The 21,028-nt window shown below is 40.2% G+C and overlaps 1 protein-coding gene across 1 annotated transcript in view; it reads left to right on the plus strand.

Moving 5' to 3' along the window:
* Positions 1-21,028, plus strand: part of LOC310936844 (mucin-5B) — a gene marked incomplete at its 5' end in the record, with an annotated part of 51,829 nt that continues 30,801 nt past the window's right edge. Inside the window, 26 exons of the mRNA XM_083900999.1 lie at positions 1-73; positions 144-194; positions 285-485; positions 861-923; positions 1,866-2,121; positions 2,779-2,893; positions 5,973-6,060; positions 7,459-7,565; positions 8,506-8,716; positions 8,811-8,936; positions 9,669-9,786; positions 11,001-11,139; positions 11,240-11,347; positions 12,834-12,903; positions 12,996-13,133; positions 14,282-14,446; positions 14,549-14,643; positions 14,828-14,954; positions 15,769-16,024; positions 16,444-16,487; positions 16,646-16,743; positions 17,383-17,534; positions 18,099-18,237; positions 18,819-18,920; positions 19,112-19,288; positions 20,516-20,755. Coding sequence (XP_083757125.1) covers positions 1-73; positions 144-194; positions 285-485; positions 861-923; positions 1,866-2,121; positions 2,779-2,893; positions 5,973-6,060; positions 7,459-7,565; positions 8,506-8,716; positions 8,811-8,936; positions 9,669-9,786; positions 11,001-11,139; positions 11,240-11,347; positions 12,834-12,903; positions 12,996-13,133; positions 14,282-14,446; positions 14,549-14,643; positions 14,828-14,954; positions 15,769-16,024; positions 16,444-16,487; positions 16,646-16,743; positions 17,383-17,534; positions 18,099-18,237; positions 18,819-18,920; positions 19,112-19,288; positions 20,516-20,755 — 3,459 coding nt within the window. The remainder of the gene's footprint in view (positions 74-143; positions 195-284; positions 486-860; positions 924-1,865; positions 2,122-2,778; positions 2,894-5,972; positions 6,061-7,458; positions 7,566-8,505; positions 8,717-8,810; positions 8,937-9,668; positions 9,787-11,000; positions 11,140-11,239; positions 11,348-12,833; positions 12,904-12,995; positions 13,134-14,281; positions 14,447-14,548; positions 14,644-14,827; positions 14,955-15,768; positions 16,025-16,443; positions 16,488-16,645; positions 16,744-17,382; positions 17,535-18,098; positions 18,238-18,818; positions 18,921-19,111; positions 19,289-20,515; positions 20,756-21,028) is intronic.

Below are 21,028 nucleotides of genomic sequence, written 5' to 3' on the forward strand. Positions count from 1 at the left end.
ATGGGGACAACAGGATTCCGGAGCTCACTGTGGCTCGTGTACCTGACGCTGCTGGTCGGCTGGTCTCAGGAAGGTGAGTGATGTACCCTCAGGTGTGAGGGTGAGTGTGAGGGTGAGTGTGAGGGTGAGTGATGTCCCCTCAGGTGTGAGGGTGAGAGTGAGGGTGAGTGTGAGGGTGAGTGATGTACTCTCAGGTGTGAGGGTGAGTGTGAGGGTGAGTGTGAGGGTGAGTGATGTACCCTCAGGTGTGAGGGTGAGTGTGAGGGTGAGTGATGTCCCCTCAGGTGTGAGGGTGAGAGTGAGGGTGAGTGTGAGGGTGAGTGATGTCCCCTCAGGTGTGAGGGTGAGAGTGAGGGTGAGTGTGAGGGTGAGTGATGTACCCTCAGGTGTGAGGGTGAGTGTGAGGGTGAGTGTGAGGGTGAGTGTGAAGGTGAGTGTGAGGGTGAGTGTGAGGGTGAGTGTGAGGGTGAGTGATGTCCCCTCAGGTGTGAGGGTGAGTTTTACAGTGTCCCCTCACTGTAAAAAGAAAAAGTTGAGAAAATTAAAAAAATTCTATTTCAAGGCAACTTACTGCAATAATTTCTTTGAGTTTACAGCCCAACAGAAGATCTCGAGTTCAAGTTCTCGATCAACTAATATTATTTTGTCGGACAAACTCCTAAGTTAGAGTTCTGTTTTCAAACAGTTTGGCTAACTAATCTTTTTCAGATAATACATTTTGAATTTTGAGTTGGCACAACTCTTACTTACAAGTTTGTCCAACAAAATAACATTAGTTGATCGGCTGTAAACTGAAAAACTGATTGCAACAAGTTGCCTTGAAATTTGGAGTTTTTTCTCAATTTTTTCTAATTTTACAGTGCTCAGGTGTGAGGGTGAGTGTGAGGGTGAGTGTGAGGGTGAGTGTGAGGGTGAGTGTGAGGGTGAGTGATGTCCCAGAGGACGACGCAGAGAAGTGTGGCGCTGTTCTACGTTTCCTCCTGTGTTTGTCTGTTAAATATGCAGAGGAACAACAGCAGATTGTCTTATTTAAATAAAAGTAAGAGCCTGGGGCAAACATTTATTTAATAATAGATTTAGATTAGATGAATAAATTTATTCATATGTTATTATATTATTATTATCATTATTATTATTATTGTTATTATTAATAACAGAAGGAATCATTAGGATTTCTGTGGCTCTTTCAGAGTAAAGCGCTCCTGTGCATCTGGAAGTGCAAAAAACAAAGGTCAATGAATGAAGGAATTAATTAATTTTTGCTTTTGGAAAAAGGCTGAAACCCAACAAACAAACAGGAAACGATAATCCTTAACTGTGTCGTCACACAAAACAAGAAATAAAGGACCAGAGACTCTGATCCTGACCATCAGAATCTCCTCATCTCATCTACATCTTATTTTTACCCATGTTTGAGGTCCTTTTTTAAAAATAGATTTTAAAAATATTAAAATAATAATAAAATAATAATAATAATAAAAAAATAAAATAATAAAATAGAAATTTGTTTTCCATTTTCACCATCTATATAAACACACCTGAACAACAATATCTCAAATCAGATTGAATGGATGAAATTGTGATTAAAAAAAGGAAAAGAAAATAAGGGTCTAATTTTTAGGACTTCGGCACAATTATCGCTCCTTAAAAACAGGATATAAAACGAATGCTAACTTTGACTCCAACGACACATAAGAAGACGAACAAACGTGACCTAGAAACACACACCAGGACGTCCATATAAGGAGTTGTGTGTTATTCCCACAGCAAATTACAGAGTGTTTTATAGAAATAGATCAGTGCATCCATGCACTTCACGCTCTGTCTGACTTTTGCTCTCTTTCCGTTCACTTTTCCCGAAAAAGAAGAATCTCACATTGACCAAGTGTGCTCGACATGGGGCCACAATCACTTCAAGAGCTTTGACGGAAACTTCTACCAACTGGACTCCAGCTGCAAACATGTGATGGTCACTAACTGCAAGGGCGAGAACGAATACTTCAACATCCAGCTGAGGCGGAAGGTCGTCGACGGCGTCCCCACCATCGGCACAATCATCATGGTGATGGACGGGACTGAAGTGGAGATCTCCATGGACAGCGTGCTCGTCAACGGCAAAGAGTGAGGGTTCAAAACGCACACACACACACACACACACACACACACTCACACACACACACGGTTAATATAGTTAACCAAAAGTAAAATTGAAAAAACATTTTCATTAACTGAAATAATAGAAAAGAATAATTAACTGAGTGAAGTGTGTCTTTATAAAACTAACAACCACTCTACCGCCGGATTATTTATGCATGGAATTAATTAAAAAGATGTAAACTAAACACATTTTCACTCTAATTTTTTTATAAAGACACAATTCACTTTCAGTTAGTTTTTATTTTTACTTCAGTTTAAGGAAATGTTTTTTCAAATTTACTTTTGGTTATTGGTTTGTTTTCGTTAACTATAATAACAATCACCTTTTCTTTGAGCAACTATTTTTTTTGCAACCGATTCATTCATTCGAGTGTCGTTGTTGTTGTTTTTAATAATTAAAAGCAGTTTTCTGTGATTTTTCAGCTTCTTAAATGTGAATATTTCCTGGTTTCTTTGCTCCATAAAACAAATAAATCATTGAAACCGAATCATTTTGTGTTTGGATAAACGCTGATCAATATTTTCTGATCTTTTTTTTAACCAAACAACCAAAACACATGATGTAAAATCATCATGAGTTTGTCTATTTTTAATCCCTGCTCTGACTCTGTCCCGCTGCAGAGTGTCTACACCGGTCAACACGTTTGGGGTGAGCGTGATGTCCACCACCTCCAGTATCACCGTCGATGCCAAGTTGGGCGTAACGGTTATCTGGAACATGGACGACTCCCTGGACGTACGAAACACACACACACACACACACACACACACACACACACACACACACACTACATCCTCTAGCCTCTTACCGGAACCTTAACCATCACACACAAAACCCTAAACCATTTTTTAGGGGTGTCAGAATGTGAGGACCAGCCAATATGTCCTCAATTGTTTAGGTATATAAGTTTTTGGTCCTCACACACACACACACACACACACACACACACACACACACACACACACACACACACACACACACACACACACACACACACACACACCACAGCCTCAGTCCACACGTGTGTTTGGACTGGTTTCAAAACACAAAGTTAACACTACACACAACAGGATGTGACATTGTGTGACTTTGTGATGCTTATACAAGAACATACAAAGAAACACTTTTCAGCCTCAGGACTTTTCTTCTCTTGTTTTTTTTTTTTTTTTTTAAATCAATAACAGCTTTGTTTTATTGATAAGAACAAATCTTATCTTAATTACTGTTACAGTAAAAATCCACCTTTGATACAAAACTCTATTGTGACCAAAAGCTTTTTACTCAAGAAGCACTCAGCTCGACAAAGGAAGGCTATTAGTATAAAAAGTGGGAAATAAAACACAAACATATTAACTGCTACGATGCCATTATTATTTAGTGAGCGTACACAAATTAAGATGAAGTTTTCCCCTCAGTCTTTGTTTAACTCACACACAGGCTGAACAGAGCAATAATAGAATGTGTGATATTTTCACTCGTCATTTTGTAATAATCAGCTTATTTTATACGTCTGTTGAAGAACCTAAAGTGATTTTTTTTCAGTCGTCACGATAAATGGTGCTGCTTTAGTCTTAACCCTCTCATGAGCATCATGAGGATTTATTTCTATTGGCTGCAGAATTGTCAGAAAAGAGAAAGCAGGGCCGTTTCTAGCTGTTTGGGGGCCCAATGTGAGATACTATTTGGGGGCCCCTATTTTTTCAAATTCGAGCTAGAGATTCCTAATTTTTTAATATATTCTGTGATGATGCAGCAGTTTGTAACATTTTAAGAGGAAAGCAGGCTAGAGCACATTAACCAATGCAACAGATACAGTATGTTCTTGAAATATGTTAAATATAAACTTTAAGGTAGCATAACAAGGTGGCATAACAAGGTAGCATAACAAGGTAGCATAACAAGGTGGCATAACAAGGTGGCATAACAAGGTAGCATAACAAGGTGGCATATCATATAAGAGTTTTAACCCACCATTCAAAAACAGTAAAAAATAAATAACTAAACTTACTTATAAATAAATATATAATTGACCAACATCCATGTTGATTGAGCTGCGTGCTCATCAGAAGCTGATGAAGTTCCCCTTGGCTCTTCTTGAACTGCATCTCCAAAATATTTCAAAATTGCTCCTGCAAAGACAAAGCTCCTTAGATCACCAAGCACAGAAGCAAATATTCATATCATTTAACTGCAGGTGTGTTGCACTATGCAGAATATTCTGAATCTGGTTTTATATTAAACATTACAATATACAGTGTTTAAGCATCTATTTCTGGTGTTATCACCACAATTAACAATAGTTAATTAATAAAAATGGATGTAAGTGAGTGATGAGCACCATATGATATAAAGAGAATATATGTTTGCATATATCTTGCGGTGCATTTACAAAGTGGACATTGGCAACTAGCAGTCCTGTGCAGTACAGAACACTTTATATGTACAGGTTTGTTCAAATGAGTAAACTACACAAACAACAAAATATATTCTAATAATTTGGCAAGGGGAATTCAACTAAATACAAATACAATAGAGAAAATAATTGGATAATATGTCACAGCACGGTGCTCATTTAAAATTCATAGTACTATATGAATAATCCACTGCTATCATTTTTTTCAATTCAATTCAATTCAGTTGTACTTGTATAGCACACATTCATTACAGAGACCCAACAGAACCATTATGAGCAAGGTGCCTGTTAAAAGGCAGAACCCTAGTACAGACCCTCACTGCTGCTAATACAAGTAACAACAATCAGTCTGATAATAACTGCTTTTATTTATAAAATAGTAGCACAGGTCTAAGCTTGAGACACATTTATTTGAGTCTTTTTGTAAAGCAAACTGTGGATAAAGCTGACTTTATACAAACAAAAAATCAAAGCCCGTTAGCTGAGGTAGCTCACATTTATCTGAGCCTAGCCGAGGAGCTAGCCAGCATGCAAAAGTAGCAAACTAACTTGTTAAAAAGTTGGCATTATGTCTCCCTCAACACCACATCCAATGCCTTACCTTTGTCCTGTGAACGTTTCTCTTCATCAGTTTTCTTCTTTTTGCGTTTCTCTGCACCAGACGCATACGTCCCTTTGGATGACATTGTAATTTGCGTCTCCATTATTCTCATCACCTCAGTGGAAGGTTGGCGGCTGTCAATCATCCTGTCAGACTTGTCGTAACTTACCACATGACAGCACAGCCCAAAGGGGATTCTCACCTGATCACCCCACAAACACTTACATGCTTTATGCAAATATATGCACAAGGAATGCATGCAATACATGCAAATAAAGACGAAAGTATGAGTCTGAACTTGCAGTTTGGGGGCCCCCTGGTGGCTGCGGGGGTCTATGCAGCTGCATAGTCCGCATATAGCAAGAAACGGCTCTGAGGGAAAGGGAAGGAGAACGTTCACTTTCCATGATTGATGTTATTCATTCACATTTTTATTTTCTCCGTTACCTCTGATTTCGAGATTACGGAAGAGAATTAGGGCCACACAGGAACTAATTATTTTAGTTCTGATTTAACTCAGAATTCTGACCTCAGAGTGTTTTTAATATTTTGTGCATCACATAGTTCTTAAATTCCATAAATGTGACAACCTATCATTATATGTGATATTGTCTTTATTTTATGGGTCAAAAAGATGACATTTTTGGGGGTCGTGAGAAGACACAAATGTCTCAGAGTTACAGTAATAAGGAACAACAGGACTCTTACACAAGACTTAACTCAAAGCTGCTTTGCACCACACTCTCTGCCAGTCACACCCATTCACACCATCTAAGTGTATGTTTGTGGTGTATTCCCAGATTGAACTCGATGAAAAATACAGGAACCAGCTCTGTGGACTCTGTGGAAACTTTGACGAAAACAGCAACAACGACCTCGACACCAATGGTAAGATCCTGGTTTTGTCTCACGGACGACTCTACTTTACGCGCTTGTCTGTTGCGCTAACTTCATAAGAAATAATGAAAATAAGAGGAAAAAAAGTGCAAACATCACAATTCTCCGTTCCGTTTGTGTCTGTGTTTCATTGACGTGAAGAAGTGTTTCGGCTGCTTTTGTCAAATCAAAATTGTCCGAGTCTTTGTGACGACTTCAATCCTCAGTGAGACGGCTTCTTTGGACTGTTTTGATTCGGTTCCAGAGAGAGAATTCGCGTTCGGGTCGATTCTCACATTATGGTGTCGATCTTCCCCAGCTTCGCCTCCAGTCAGGGTAGATTTCCCCAAAATCTCTTGTGACTGTTTTTCACAAGCAGTTTGTAATTTCAAGCGTCCAAACCCACGCAGAGCCGTCATCAGTGGCGCCGCGTCTCGCTGCGCGTCCGAGCTACACGCGACCACATGATGACGTGGGAAACTCTCGACCGGAGGTCTACTTACATACATTAACTTGTTTTTATGGTCAAAAATCTCCTAGTTGCTGTAAACGAGCCGATAGAAATCCTCTTTTCTGACGCTCTCAAGACTCAACTCTCACCCCCAGAGTCTTGTGATTGGCCAGTACTATTCAGCACACCCTCTCTCAGAAGCACAGCTCCCCCCTCTGGAACGGTGGATGCACTGCTCCTCATTATCAAAACATTGTTTTAACAATGTTTAAAAATAGCTTCTTCAGAACTGCTTGATGGAAAAGCGAGGTTTATTTTTCTGAGTCTGACTCATTTCAGGAAGATGAATTTTGCTCAGGTCAAAGTTAACAGCAGGTTTTTCCTCCCAACAACAAACAGCACGTCACAGGAGAATTTGTGTTAGCTTAGCTAATTAGGGAAGCTCCTCTACACAACTGGAGCACAAAGCTGCACATGCAACAATGCACATCACAACAGTGTGGAGAGTCTGAGTAGGCAGTGGCTCCGCCCCCGTTACTGGGGAAATGTGAAACATTTTAGAAAGTTGACCAACAATAAAAATGGAAGAAAAAATGTAAAGTGCTGTTTAATATACTCTCCTGTGTGATTGTAATGGCTCTTTTACACTACATGGTCCACATATACTACATATAGCTCCTCCTCCATATGGAAGGAGTCATCAATAATGTCTACAGTTGGACATTGTTGGCTTTGATACTCGTGTCGGACGTCGTGCTCATGACTCTTCAGTGACGACGCTCAGTGGCCGGCAGTCTGTTGACGTCACATTTTAGCATCGGCTCAGCTGAGCCCTCGTCAGAGCAGGGACTAAAAGTCAAACCGTGCTGAGTCGCGCTAGAACTTTGTCACAGAAAACAAACAGTGAGGTGGTCGGCTGTCTCTTAATGTTGCTGTGATTGACTCTCTCTGTGCTGCAGGAATCACTATGACAATCGATGCCTTTGCTGAGGCCAACAAGGTGAACGATCCGACCGAGTCGTGCGAACTGCCCGACTCACAGGACGTGGAGGAATGTGGGAACGAGGTACGTAGTGACTAAAGAATCCTCTTGTTTTAGTCCAGCTGTGTGAGTCACTTTTGGGAAGACTTAGATGTCCAGACACTCTTCTATAAAGGTGTGATAGAAAACATATACAGTACTTAGAATGTTTCTGCAGACCGTCTGCTACAAACCAAACAAGGTCTAAAGACAAGGGCCATCATGATGCACATATTTCCACTCTCTTTCTTATTAATAATAATAATAATAATAATAATAATAATAATAATAATAATAATGATAATAATAATAATGCATTATATTAAGGTGCATAAATCTAAATCAACTGGCCACAAAATCCTCCTAATATGTCACAGAGACTCAGGAATAATGTTCCTATAACAAACTGAACTCACCAACAACAACAGTACAGACAAAATATTTGCATTAAAACAAATAGTTTGCAGACTGCAAATCATGTTTTGGCATGTGGCGCCACCTACCGCCGTCTAACAATCATTGCAGTCAGTAGAGTCTCAGCTGCAGAGCAACCACGGGTTGCCAGTTACGTCAGAAAACGAAACCTAAAAGACCTCGGTATTTTGAATTTGAATGTAGTAACCGTTTTTGGCCACATTCTTACATATGGCACCTTTAAACTTTACTCGCTCATTGTTCTGCACGGAATCTCACGTCAGCGGTGGAGAGAGACAGTGGACAGTGTCTACAACACTGCTAGTAATTATGTCTCAATGTTTGGCCTATTGTTTTTTGCAATAAATTCATCAATTTGAGCGAGTATTTTACCCGAATGTTTCGATTTGTGCTCGACTCATCGAGAAAACAATCGACAGATTAAAGGAAACGCGGGAATAATCGTTAGTTTCAGCTCGAGAGTCTGTCAAGCATCAACCATCAAAAACGCACATATGTAAAGAATCTTAAAACTCGTATCATTGATCTTTCTCTTTTGTCTATTTTTCAGGCCGACTGTGAGCAGGTTTTCAACAATACAGCGCTCAACAGCTGCAAAGTACTTCTGGATTTTCCGTCCTTCGTGAAAGCCTGTATGTCTGACATGTGTCGCGTCGCCGGCAACAACAAAACTGGTCTCTGCCAAACCGTGACAGAGTATTCCAGACAGTGCATCCACAGTGGTGGCTCGCCCCAACAATGGAGGAGTGAAGAATTTTGCAGTAAGTGCTTCTGTTGTGGTTGTTTTTCTACAGTTTTGATTATCGCTGCTGCTGCTGCTGCTGCTCACTCTCATTACCTTGTTTGTCCCCACAGACAAGGAGTGTCCGTTAAACATGGAGTTCCTGGAGTGTACAAGCCCATGTCCTGACAGCTGCTCCACACCTAAGGCCAGAGACACATGCGACAAACACTGCCATGACAACTGCGGCTGCCCTGACGGTAAAAAAAACAACATATTTAACCGCATAGATCAACATTTCCTGTTCCTGAATGTGGATTAGCGTGGGTAGATTAAGTAACCTGTGTTTAACTCTTCTGCGATCGCCCTGTCATCGTGTGTACTGGAGCTGAAACAATCGATTAATCGATTATTAAGGATTACTAAATTAATCGTCTGTATTTTGATAATCGATTAATCGGTGTGAAAGCTTTTCTCATGATTAAAACAAGATTTCTGATTGTTTTAGCTTCTTAAATGTGAATATTTTCTTGGTTTCTTTGCGCAACATAAACAAAGAAATCATTCAAACTGAATCATTTTGTAGACAAAACAAGACATTTGAGAACATCGTCATTTCCGACATTCGACATTTTATGGACCAAACGATTAATCGATTACGAAAATAATCTTTAGTTGCAGCTCTAGTGTGTACATGTAGTTACCGTAACTCCTCAACCCTTTGTGGTATCGAGAAAACTCAGAAACTATGGTAGGGCTGCTCGATCATGGGAAAAATGATAATCACGATTATTTGGGTCAAAATTGAAATCACAAGTATTTAACATGGTTTTGGCCACTACCAATAACCCAATAGCTAATATGATATCGAGTTAAACAGTTGGAGAGCTGATAGATACCACTTCACCTCACTTTCCCCTCATACGCACACACACACAAGCTACACCAGGAAACAAGACAGTGAAGCTGATTGTCCTTCCTCTCCTTCTCAGGAATGATCATTGATGACATCACAAACGGTGGCTGTATTCAACAGTCAGCGTGTCCATGTGTGCACAAGAACAAAACCTACCAGGCTGGAGAGAAATTCACAGAAAGCTGTAGAGAATGGTAAGACCAAATAAATAATAAACATGGCTGCAAGCAGGGGGACAAAAGGAACATCTAAATTGCATACCCCATTTACTACAAGACATTTTAGGAAAGGAGCTGCTGGTCACTGAGGTCAATCTGAACAAAGGATTTCAAACACTGAAGTGACAAAATAAGACATTTGAACTTAGTGATGGAGGCAACAGTGGATCAACAACTCCTGTGTGCTGTGATGTTAAAATCCCTCACACTGCAAGAAAAGTACATTTTATATCAGAAAATGACTTTTTTTTTTACTTACAGTAAATATCATATAGTTTCAGGGCCAATTCCAATACCTATCTTAACCCTCAAGCTTAACCCTTAATCTTAACTGGCCCTCAAAACTATTTTTGTCACTTAGAAATGGGACACCCCTTAAATGCAGATACGTCTTCAGACTGCAGGGGGCAGAATAACGCCAAAGCTGCGTCCAGTCTGTCAACTCCAAAAAAGAAGAAGAAGAAGAAGACATTTACGTCACGATTATTTATTCTGATCCGTTTGTCAGTCAAGTTATTAGGTTGTCAGTTAGTTATAAGATGATACTCATACAAATATTCAGCTGACAGTTACCACACACCACGACTTATTGAAAAGTAAACCACACCGGCCGACTATTGACAAAAGATGGTCAAATAAAAATAAATGTTAGGCAACAATGACGTCAGTAATCCATAATATGGGCCTAAACTAAGATCATTTTTATATCTCTATTAACAAAGAAAACACTTCATTTGTATCGCACTCGTTTCGCTGCTTTCGGCACCATCTTTGTTATGGCAAAGCACGCAATGCATGCTGGGTAGCCCTTGCTCCCAAGGGTGGTCTTGGAAAATCTCAATATTGAGGGCGATACAGCCCTTAAACTTGACCCTCAACTTAATTTTTCTGAGAATCGGGACAGAACTTGGACTAGAGGGAGTTTTTGAGATTGAGGATTAAGCAAGGAATTGGAATTCACCCTTAGACTGTTACTTAAGTGATATTATAAAAAGTGACTTTAACTTCGACCGAAGTCATTCTCTGGTTACATACTTTGTACGTCACGTGGCGGTAGCATGGACAAACGAACGTCTTACAACTGCGACTCGAAAGCGCTCGAGAGAGCCGCTCGAAACATTCGAGTCATTTGTGAACGTCACAGCTCTCGTGATGAATCGTTAATGAACTCGTCCCGTATGTGTTGTCAGTACGTGTCAGCGCGGTCAGTGGAACTGTACCGAGAACAATTGCCCAGGACGATGCTCTTTGGATGGAGGCTCTCATGTCAACACCTTTGATGGGAAAACTTTCACCTTCCACGGAGACTGCACCTACGTCATGGCAAAGGTGAACATTTTCACCTTGTGTACCAACGCAGCTACAGCTGTGCACTTCACACAACACTTCATAACTTTCATGATGTGTTTTCTTTTACTGTTTGTTACAGACAGAGGACGGTGCCTTCGCTGTGATTGTGGAACTGGTCAAGTGTACGTTGAGTGCCAGTAGCACCTGCCTCAAGTCTGTGACTCTGTACTTGAAAGGCAAAACTACGGTAGGCACCAAACACACACACACACACACACACACACACACACACACACACACACACACACACACACACACACACACACACACACCCTCGCTTTAATGTAACATTTTAGGGTTTATGAAGTGTGGTGAGACTGCCAATCACCCAAGAACATGGCTACTAGCAGGGATATGATTCACTGAAGACTCGTGTCAAACCAACTACATCACTTTACTTCCACGATGTCTACGTCACATGTTCACGTCTTTATCTCACTGTTAGACAGACTTTTCCAACAGGAAACTGAAGTAGACCACTCACTCTCCCACACCAAAAATCAGTGATTTTAGCTCACAGGGACACAGGAGGTCTACTGCTGCCTCGTGTGGTCACTTTGTGTCACTGAGGTCAATCTGAACAAAGGATTTCAAACACTGAAGTGACAAAATAAGACATTTGAACTTAGTGATGGAGGCAACAGTGGATCAACAACTCCTGTGTGCTGTGATGTTAAAATCACTGATTTTCTCTATGGACTTTGGTGTGGGAGAGTGAGCGGTGGTTTACACAGGTCCACAAACTTCAGTTTCTAGAAACGCTGCCTAATGACAGTTAAAAGCAGCAAACACATTCTCGAGGACATAGATTTAATTGTGCGAGTCTTCTGACATGTTTTCATATTTATATATGTAACCAATGCGTTTCTGCGTTGTGTCTTTTTTTCAGTTTTGAGTGAGGCACACACAGGAGTTGAGTTTCAGGAGGATTTATTCCCTTTCAGGAGAAAACAGGGAAAACAAACAGGCGTCACACACACAGTCCACAACATGCATCTCGCTCCACTCTGCAGGATAAAAAAAGAATTACCACCACATACTGGTCAAACAGCGGCATTCACACACAGACACGCAGCGGTGTCCTTAGCTCACTGCCACTAGCGTTAAGCTAACCCACGCACTCGTTCACGCACGTAAAAGTCAGTTTCTGTAACAATTTAACAACGTAAGAGTTACCTACACAACGGAGATTTAACCCATGCGCGTGCATTGTAACAAAACTATTTTAAAGCGACAACAAAAAGATTATTTTTTTTTAAAATCAAAGGGAGAAAGATGCCAACACAACTTACCAGCTCAGAGCGTCAGTGCTCACTGAAGCTGGACACACAGGTGCAACGTCAAATTACTCCCCAGGGAAACAAAAAAGGTATGGTAATGTGGAACCTATTTACAATAAAAAACAATTTTGGGGGAGTTCACAATAGAAAATTATGTGAAATAGATGGCCAAAATAAAATGAATCTCGGCTACATATATGCACACTTAATCTTACATTGTATTATCTTATTTAGCTCATTTTTAAAAAGCAACTGCTTTCCTTTCCTTAATTTAATTCAGTCTGATTTCATCTTCACTGATTCTTTTTTTTTTTTGGCATATCTTCTGATATTGTGAAAACCACAGCCCTTAAACAACAAACGAAGTAAAGTGTCTTTTCTTCAAATTGACAGGCTGTTAAAGTTACGTCTACTGGGAAGGTCTATATGAACAACATTCTCTCACAGCTTCCACTGTTCATACGTGAGTTTATACAAATGACATTAAAAACTGATCAATAAAACATAAGGTTACTGTAATAATGAGATTTTTTTATTGTTTTTGAATGATTGCAGCGGAGGTCAATGTCTTCATGCCATCATCCACACACATGATCATAAGCACCAGGGTGAACATTCAAATTACCATCCAGATGAAGCCCAAGATGCAGCTCGCCATCAAAGCTGATTATGCACTCAGCGGAACCACCAAGGGTGTGATTTCATATTTTTGTTTCAATGTCTGCGAAAAGCCTTGTTGTTATTTGATGCATGTTTGGTGAAAAAAATGCTATTTTTAACTAGAGAATTCCCCGCGCGAAATTGTGTCTCATTTGGCCAAAGTCCGTAAACGTGTTCGGCGAAGTTCCCTTGTCACACTTGTCAAGTTTCGTGCAGATGGGACTTTGATGTTAGACTTTACTTCCTTTTTCAGGCGTTCCACTTCCTGTTGGGAGGTCAACTTTGTAGACATGTTCTGGACGGGTCCCTGGTCTCACATATCATGTTTCATGCAGATTTGTCAACGAATGGCAAAGTTAAATTTAACTTCCTGTAGTGAGGTCATCGCTTGTAGACGTGTTCAGGACAGGTCTCTGGTCTGGTTTCAGGTCTCGTTCAGTTTTTTGAGTGATTTTTGTCGCCATGGTTACACGAAACGCTTAGGAAAGCCATAGCCTGTGATTCCCGATCAAATCGCACATTTTGATATAAGATGTGTCTGGGTTTTCACAAAGCTGCAGGACGAGTTATGGTCCAAAGTTTGGGAGGAAGAGGAATTTCAAGAAGAAGAAATGCGTAGTACAATAAGAGCAGGCACTAACTAACTGTCAAATGGTTTGTGACTAGGGATGGGGTCGATCCGATCCAGTATCAGTGTCGGGTTCCGATACAGACGTAACTGACGGATCGGAAATTTCTAATACAACTGTAGAGATTTCCGATCCGATCCATAAGTCACCATAAGTGATTCCTTGACTGCTCTGCTGGCTGGCTGCAAAAGGTGGAATGGATTTCCTGAACTGAGACTGAGGAATAATGATGCACTATCCTTTCAGGAAATCCATTCAGCCAGTTTACAGCCAGCTAGCGAGCGAGCATTATTGACCAGGAGTTAACCAGGAAAATCAGCTCATTGTTTTAAAAATAAGAAAAAGTCGCTGTAAAAGTCGTACATATCATACTTGCCTGTATAAAGGAGTCAACAATGATGATCATAATATTAAACCAAACAGAGCATCCATATCGGAATAGTATCGGTATCAGCAGATTCAGGTATCGGATCGGAAGTGAAAAAAAGTGGATCGGTGCATCCCTATTTGTGACGATCAAACATGTCCACTTTAATATCTCTCGTGTGACAGGACTGTGCGGGAACTTCAACAACAAAGAGAGCGATGACTTCAAGGTGAGCAGTGGACTGGTGGAGGGAACCACCTCAGCTTTTGTCAACACACTGAAAAACAAAGGCACCTGCCCCGACATCTTCACTCGTCTGGTCCACCCATGTTCCCAGGGCATCAGCAAAGGTACAGCTTTTCACCACCATTTCCCCCGCAAATTACCTTTTCATTTTTAGCTTCATAAAGTTTTGTAACCATTTCCTTTCTTTCCGTGTTTGTGTGTCTCAGAGAGTTACGCCAAATACTGGTGCTCCAAACTGATGGAGTCCACAGGAAAGTTTGCTCCATGCCATGATTTCATCAGTCCCACATCCTACTTTGACGTAAGTCGCATAAACGGCACATTCATCAAATAATCAAGTTGGTATCTGGTTGAATAAAGGTTAAATAAAAAAATACAAATAAAACACATTTCCAGTCATTTTCTTAAAAGATCGGAATGCATCTGTGAATGTAAGCGAACAGGACCGTCCTTCATGTGTCCATGTCCATGATGTGTCCCCACAGAACTGCATGTACGACAGCTGCAGCTGTGATCAAAGTGAGACCTGCATGTGTGCCGCAGTCTCCGCGTATGTCCTGGCGTGTTCAGAGATAGGAGTCCACCTGACCGACTGGAGGTCGACCATCTGTGGTGAGCATGACGCAGAGGACCCGTGTGTGACATCTGCCACCGTCACCTAACTTCTGTGTTTCCCGCAAACATAGCAACTAGTTTACAGCTGTGTCTGTGACACAGAGATGTCTGGTCAATGAATATAAACTTCATTTTTCTGCGTGTCGTTTAAAACATACACTACCGTTCAAAAGTTTGAGGGCACGATACAATTTTTTTGTGTTTTCCATTGAAAGTCACACTTTTATTCATAAAAAGAGTTGCAAAATGAATAGAAAATATAGTCAATACATTGACAAGATTAGAAATAATGATATTATTCAATATAATAATTTTGCCCTATTGTCAAAGAACCAGCAGAACTGTTTTCAGCTGTGCTAACATCATTGCACAAGGGTTTTCTAATCATCCAATAGTCTTCTAACACGATTAGCAAACACAATGTACCATTAGAACACTGTAAATGTGCCTCTATACACCTATGTACATATTCCATTAAAAACCAGACGTTTGCAGCTAGAATAGTCGTTTACCACATTAACAATGTATAGAGTGTATTTATGATTCATTTAATGTTATATTCATTTTCCTCAGAAATCTTTCTTCAAAAATAAGGACATTTCATAAGTGACCCCAAACTTTTGAACGGTAGTGTATGTACATACAGTCGAGGACGAAATTATTAATGTAAAGAAATAAAGCAGGTCATAAGTGTATTTTAAGATCACGTAATACAGACCATAATAATATTTTATTTTACAGTGCAGTGTCCCTGACCCAGGGAAACACTGAGACACATGACAGTAATAAGAACTCTTCTCTCGCCTTCCAGATAAGTTCAAGACCTGTGAGACGGCGGGACTGGTGTACAGCTACAACATGACCACCTGCAAACGTACCTGCCAATCCCTGAGTCAGCACGACTACGCCTGCGGGGTCAAACACGCCGTAGTGGACGGCTGTGGCTGCCCCGAGGGAAAGTACTTAAACGAAGAAGGGAATTGTGTGATCAAGAGCACTTGTCCCTGCTACGATAAAGACACAACGATATCTCCTGGAGAGACTTACAGCGTGGACAACAACACATGGTGAGTACACAAAGAACAGGGGGGCCCCCCCACTATTCTTTGTTATTCTTTGTTGTAAGTTGATCTATATTTTGTTTTATTTAATGTTAATAAGCATACAATGTTATGCAGAGGTGTACTTATAACCATTTTATAGACAAAGTATACTATTTATACCGCGGGGTAGAGTAGGGGGGGGCTGCGAAATGTTTTCCTCATCCTAAGGGGGGCATAACAGAAAATAACCGAGAAGCGCTGACATAAGGGTCAAAGTCATCAATCACTTCTCTACAGCCCTGGAAATTGTATTTTCAGATTTCTTGAAATGATCCAAAATGTCCATTTAATTTGCGGTAACTTTTGCAACCCCAGTGAGGGCACAACATACGTTCTGCAGTCGTAACACTGAACCATGACGACTCTTACTCTTGTTCTCACAGCCTCTGCAATCAAGGAGTTCTCAGCTGCACTGGAGGACCTCTATGTAGGTTTGAACATACGGACCTTTATTCATAAAGATCTCTTTTCATCTTTGAATTAACTGTTGTTACGAGAGGTGTCAGTCACAATCCTCTTATTTTCACAGACTTGTCTACTTTAGTCCAGGATGATTGTGTTTTATGTTTATGTTTCTTCATGCAGCCTCATGCGCCGCCCCAATGACTTTATTAAACTGCTCTGAACCTGAGGACAGTGGGATCGAGTGTCAGAAAAGCTGCGGCACCCTGGAAATGGAGTGTGTGAGTACAGCAGCTCAACACACACACACACGGACAGACACACATATTGAGCCAATTTTATTTTTTCCTCTATCTGATAAAATAGAACTGTTTAATGAAAACAAAAAATGATACTAAATATTAAATCCTAACCCTAACCCATAAAAACTATAAAACTTTGTTTGTGTTCATTGTTTATTAACTTTACTGTGTAATATCTTGTGTTGTAATTGTCTATTTTCCTCTTAAGAGTGAAGATAATTTACAAAACTGACATCGTGTTTCATAAAGATCATCTGGAAATTGAGACAGAACGATAACTGCTCAGGAGAATGTTTCCTGATTTTCGGAATCACACATTAAATATAATATTATTTAGAATGTATTATTCATGGCCTGGGAGGGACTTGGACAGGAAATTCACCTCAATCACATGTCGCCCCAAGCTGGTGAGGGAGTTGCTCTTTGAAACCCACCTGGGACATGTATTCACCCCCTGTTATTACGTTTTTTTATTTCTTTTAATTTCTTCACTCCTGCGTGGCTTATATATTTGGTTACATTTTACTGTTAAAAAAAGGGACCTTTGACCCCTGGAAATCTTCACTTTATCAAATGTGTTTGTCTGACTTGCTTCTCCGTGTGTGTGTTTGGGTTCAGGTCAGTCAAAGCTGTACTCCAGGCTGCATGTGCCCAGACGGTATGGTGTTGGACGGAAGCGGTGGATGTATTAGAGAGAGCGACTGTCCGTGTTCCCACAACGGAAAGCTCTACAGTCCAGGAGAGACGCTGACTGTGGGCTGTAACACCTGGTTTGTGCTGTTGTTTTATATACATGGTCATGTGACCAATCTTAGTGACGCCAGTGACGCATTACTCTAATACGACTAATCTGACGCGCTACTATTTCCAAACCAGTAATCAGATTAAAGTTACTTATCCAAGAGAGTGTGCGTTACTATTTTTGTCATTTTTCCTTAGTAAAAAGATATATTTGCTTTCTTCTTGCGTCTCGGGGAGTAACGTAATGTATGCGACATGTGTGAGGATATAAAATATACAACATATATATATATATATTACATATAAAGATAAATATATATACACACATATATCTATTCACATACGTATATACACACATATATATGTATATACAGTTGAGGAATTATGTGGTAGAAATAGCAAGAAATGACTCAGAAACATATTATATAAATAATCGATAGATCGAATGATCCTTGCAGCCCTAATAACTACGACAACAAAAACGGCGCAGAGGGAATTTAAATATAAATCTAGAGACAGTTCCTCAGAGCAGAGATTTATATAGTAAAAAGTAAAAAACGTGACACATGGTGTTTGTTTGTTTGTCTCCACAGCTCCTGCAAAAACAGGAAGTTCACCTGCACTGAGAAAGTTTGTGATTCTGTGTGTGGCATCTATGGTGACGGTCATTACATCACATTTGACGACAAGAGGTTCGACTTCAACGGACAGTGTGAATACACACTGGCGGAGGTAATGTGACTTCTTAGTGTGTACTTCTGTCTCTCCTCTGCACGTGACCAAACCCTCTCAACCTTCACTTCAAATCAAACACCATCATCATCATCATCAACTCAGTTGATCAGAAATCTACAGAAAAGTACTTTTTTAAATTTATTACATTTTGTTTGGGGGTTTGGACGTTTAGATAATTTTTTCGTATTCATACATTCTTAGTATACATGTATGTATATACATGTATGTAAATATATACAGTATATATGTATCATTTCTTCAGTTTTTGTTTTCTGTTTTTTGAGATAACTTCCTAGGAACAAATTGCATTTCAGTTCTACTTTTCTGAATTTATAAGAATTGTCATTCTCTTTTTTACTTCTATATTAAATCCTGCAGTTTTTATACAAATTGAGATAATCTTTCCTGATAATGTAAACGTTAATAATGTTTCAAAAACGTCTGCGCAACAGCAAGTACAGGCTTTCCTTTTCAAACCAAAATAATCCATACATTTTTCATATAGTAATACAATGTAAACACACTGACCGTAAACGATGGTGTCCTGTAACTGCATGGTGCATCTGTGCTTCACTCAGGACGGCTGCGGTATGAACGGAAGCTTCACAATTCTCAGTGAGAATGTTCCATGTGGAACCACAGGAGTCACCTGCTCCAGGAGCATCAAGATCTTCCTGGCGGTAAACAATAACAAACACACGTGCATGTAGTGCCTTATTACCAAGGTTGTTTGGTTCACCAAAGCAAAGTGATGTTCACATTCAGTGGAACCGACTACCACAGTTTTAACTCAAAGAGAAATATTGAAACTGAACATGTGACTGTCTGCTCCACCTGACAAATATTATATATGCATGTGGATTTCTCACAGGGTTCTGAATACCGTCTTAAAGATGAGAAGTTCCATGTGGTCAAGGGAAAGAGCGAAGTGCCACCATCTAAAATCTACACGAGTGGTCTTTACCTGGTGGTGACGATCAAAACAGGATTGGTGCTCATTTGGGACAAGAAGACCAGTCTTTTTATTAAACTCAGCTCAAGCTATGAGGTAAGATATGAAGTCTACGTGTTATTGAGGCTATTGGTTAAACTGGATGATTTCAGTCTGGCTGATTATCAGGAGACGTACTGGTCATTTAAATAAATCACATCACATCATGGTTAGGCCATTTAACAAAAGATTTCAATTGCTTTGGTCCGCACCAGTCAGAAAAAAGTTACAATGTAGCAAACAGACGTGGGTACGGTTTGCTTTCACATATGCATAGTTCCAAATGAACCAAAATAGACCGTGAAGACCATCGGCACCGGAACCAGACTAATCCCCCGATTTCCACCGGGCGGTCACTGGAGTTGATCACTGGCTCACTGAATATGGCTGATTGAAGCTGGGCAGAGAATGGCGCAAAACCGCGCCGCTGAGGTTCTAAAAATCCGGGTTTATCCCATATCTCATACCCATAATGCATTAAACTAGACCGTTTCGTCCCATTTGGTTTGGTTGCTTTCACACCAGAGGAACTGTACCAAAGTAGGGCAGATAATGCGGTCTGAGACCTGACCCAAAGGACCGAGATTACATTCAAACCCACGCAAACGAACCGAACCACAGCATTTGGTGCGCACCAAATGTGTTGGTGCATGCTGTAGGTGTGAAAGCACCCTTTGTCTAACATTTCTTAAGAACATGTTCAGCCAATACCAAAACGTGACGTCAAGTTTTGGTATTGGCCACTGATTGGTCAGAGTGTCATCACTGAAGAGTCATGAGCGCAACGTTCGACACAAGAATCGAAGCCAACAATGTCCAACTGTAGATCGGTTAAAAAGACTTATAGTTACAGTTTATAGTTATACTTATAGTTTCAAATCATACTTAGAATTCCAAAATCTGCTTTGAATTCCAAAATCTACTTATAGTTCCAAATCCCAGTCAGGGTGTCATCACTGAAGAGTCATGACACAAGAATCAAAGCCAACAATGTCCAGCTGTCGATCAGTTAAAACGACTTATAATTAGAAAATCTACTTTTAGTTCCAAAATCTACTCATACTTATACTCTAGTTTGTGTGTTTGTGTCGCGTATCAAACCACTTCATGCCACTTTCACGCAGTCTTGACGTGACTCCACCCACTTAGAGGACGAGCTATAAAGTCATGGAAAACAACATGTTGAGTCGAGTAGTGTGTGTGTGTGTGTGTGTACAACAAAGCATCACTTCATCGGCCCCATCATAAAACTGTCAATCCTGTGACTTGGTTCCTCCAATTTAGGGCAAAGTCTGTGGCATGTGTGGAAACTACGATGGCAACAGTAAGAATGACCTCACCACGCGCAACATGGAGACGGTGACAGATGTTGTGCAATTCGGTAACAGCTGGAGGTCGTCATCCTCCTGCCCCAACGCTGAAGTCATCGCTGATCCCTGTATCTCCAATCCATATCGGGCAACCTGGTCCAAGAGGAAATGTAGCATCATCACCAGCATGGCCTTCAAGGAGTGTCATTCACTGGTAATATATACAGTATATAACTAATAAACAATCTCACAATGGATGTACACATTCATTAATAATATTTATACAAGCAATGTCATGGAATATGCCCATTTCAACACATTCACTCTAAATAAAAAAAAATAATATTCCAACATGTGAAAGCTAGTGAAAATGCAGGGTTCACAGTGTGTTGAGTTAATGTGAGAAGCTGAAAATCACAGAAACTAGAAAATATTCACATTTAAGAAGCTGAAAACTAAAAAAAACCAGAAAATATCACATTTAAGA

This window comes from Microchirus variegatus (assembly GCF_963457635.1).
Source record: "Microchirus variegatus genome assembly, chromosome: 14".
In the NCBI taxonomy this organism is placed as follows: domain Eukaryota; kingdom Metazoa; phylum Chordata; class Actinopteri; order Pleuronectiformes; family Soleidae; genus Microchirus; species Microchirus variegatus.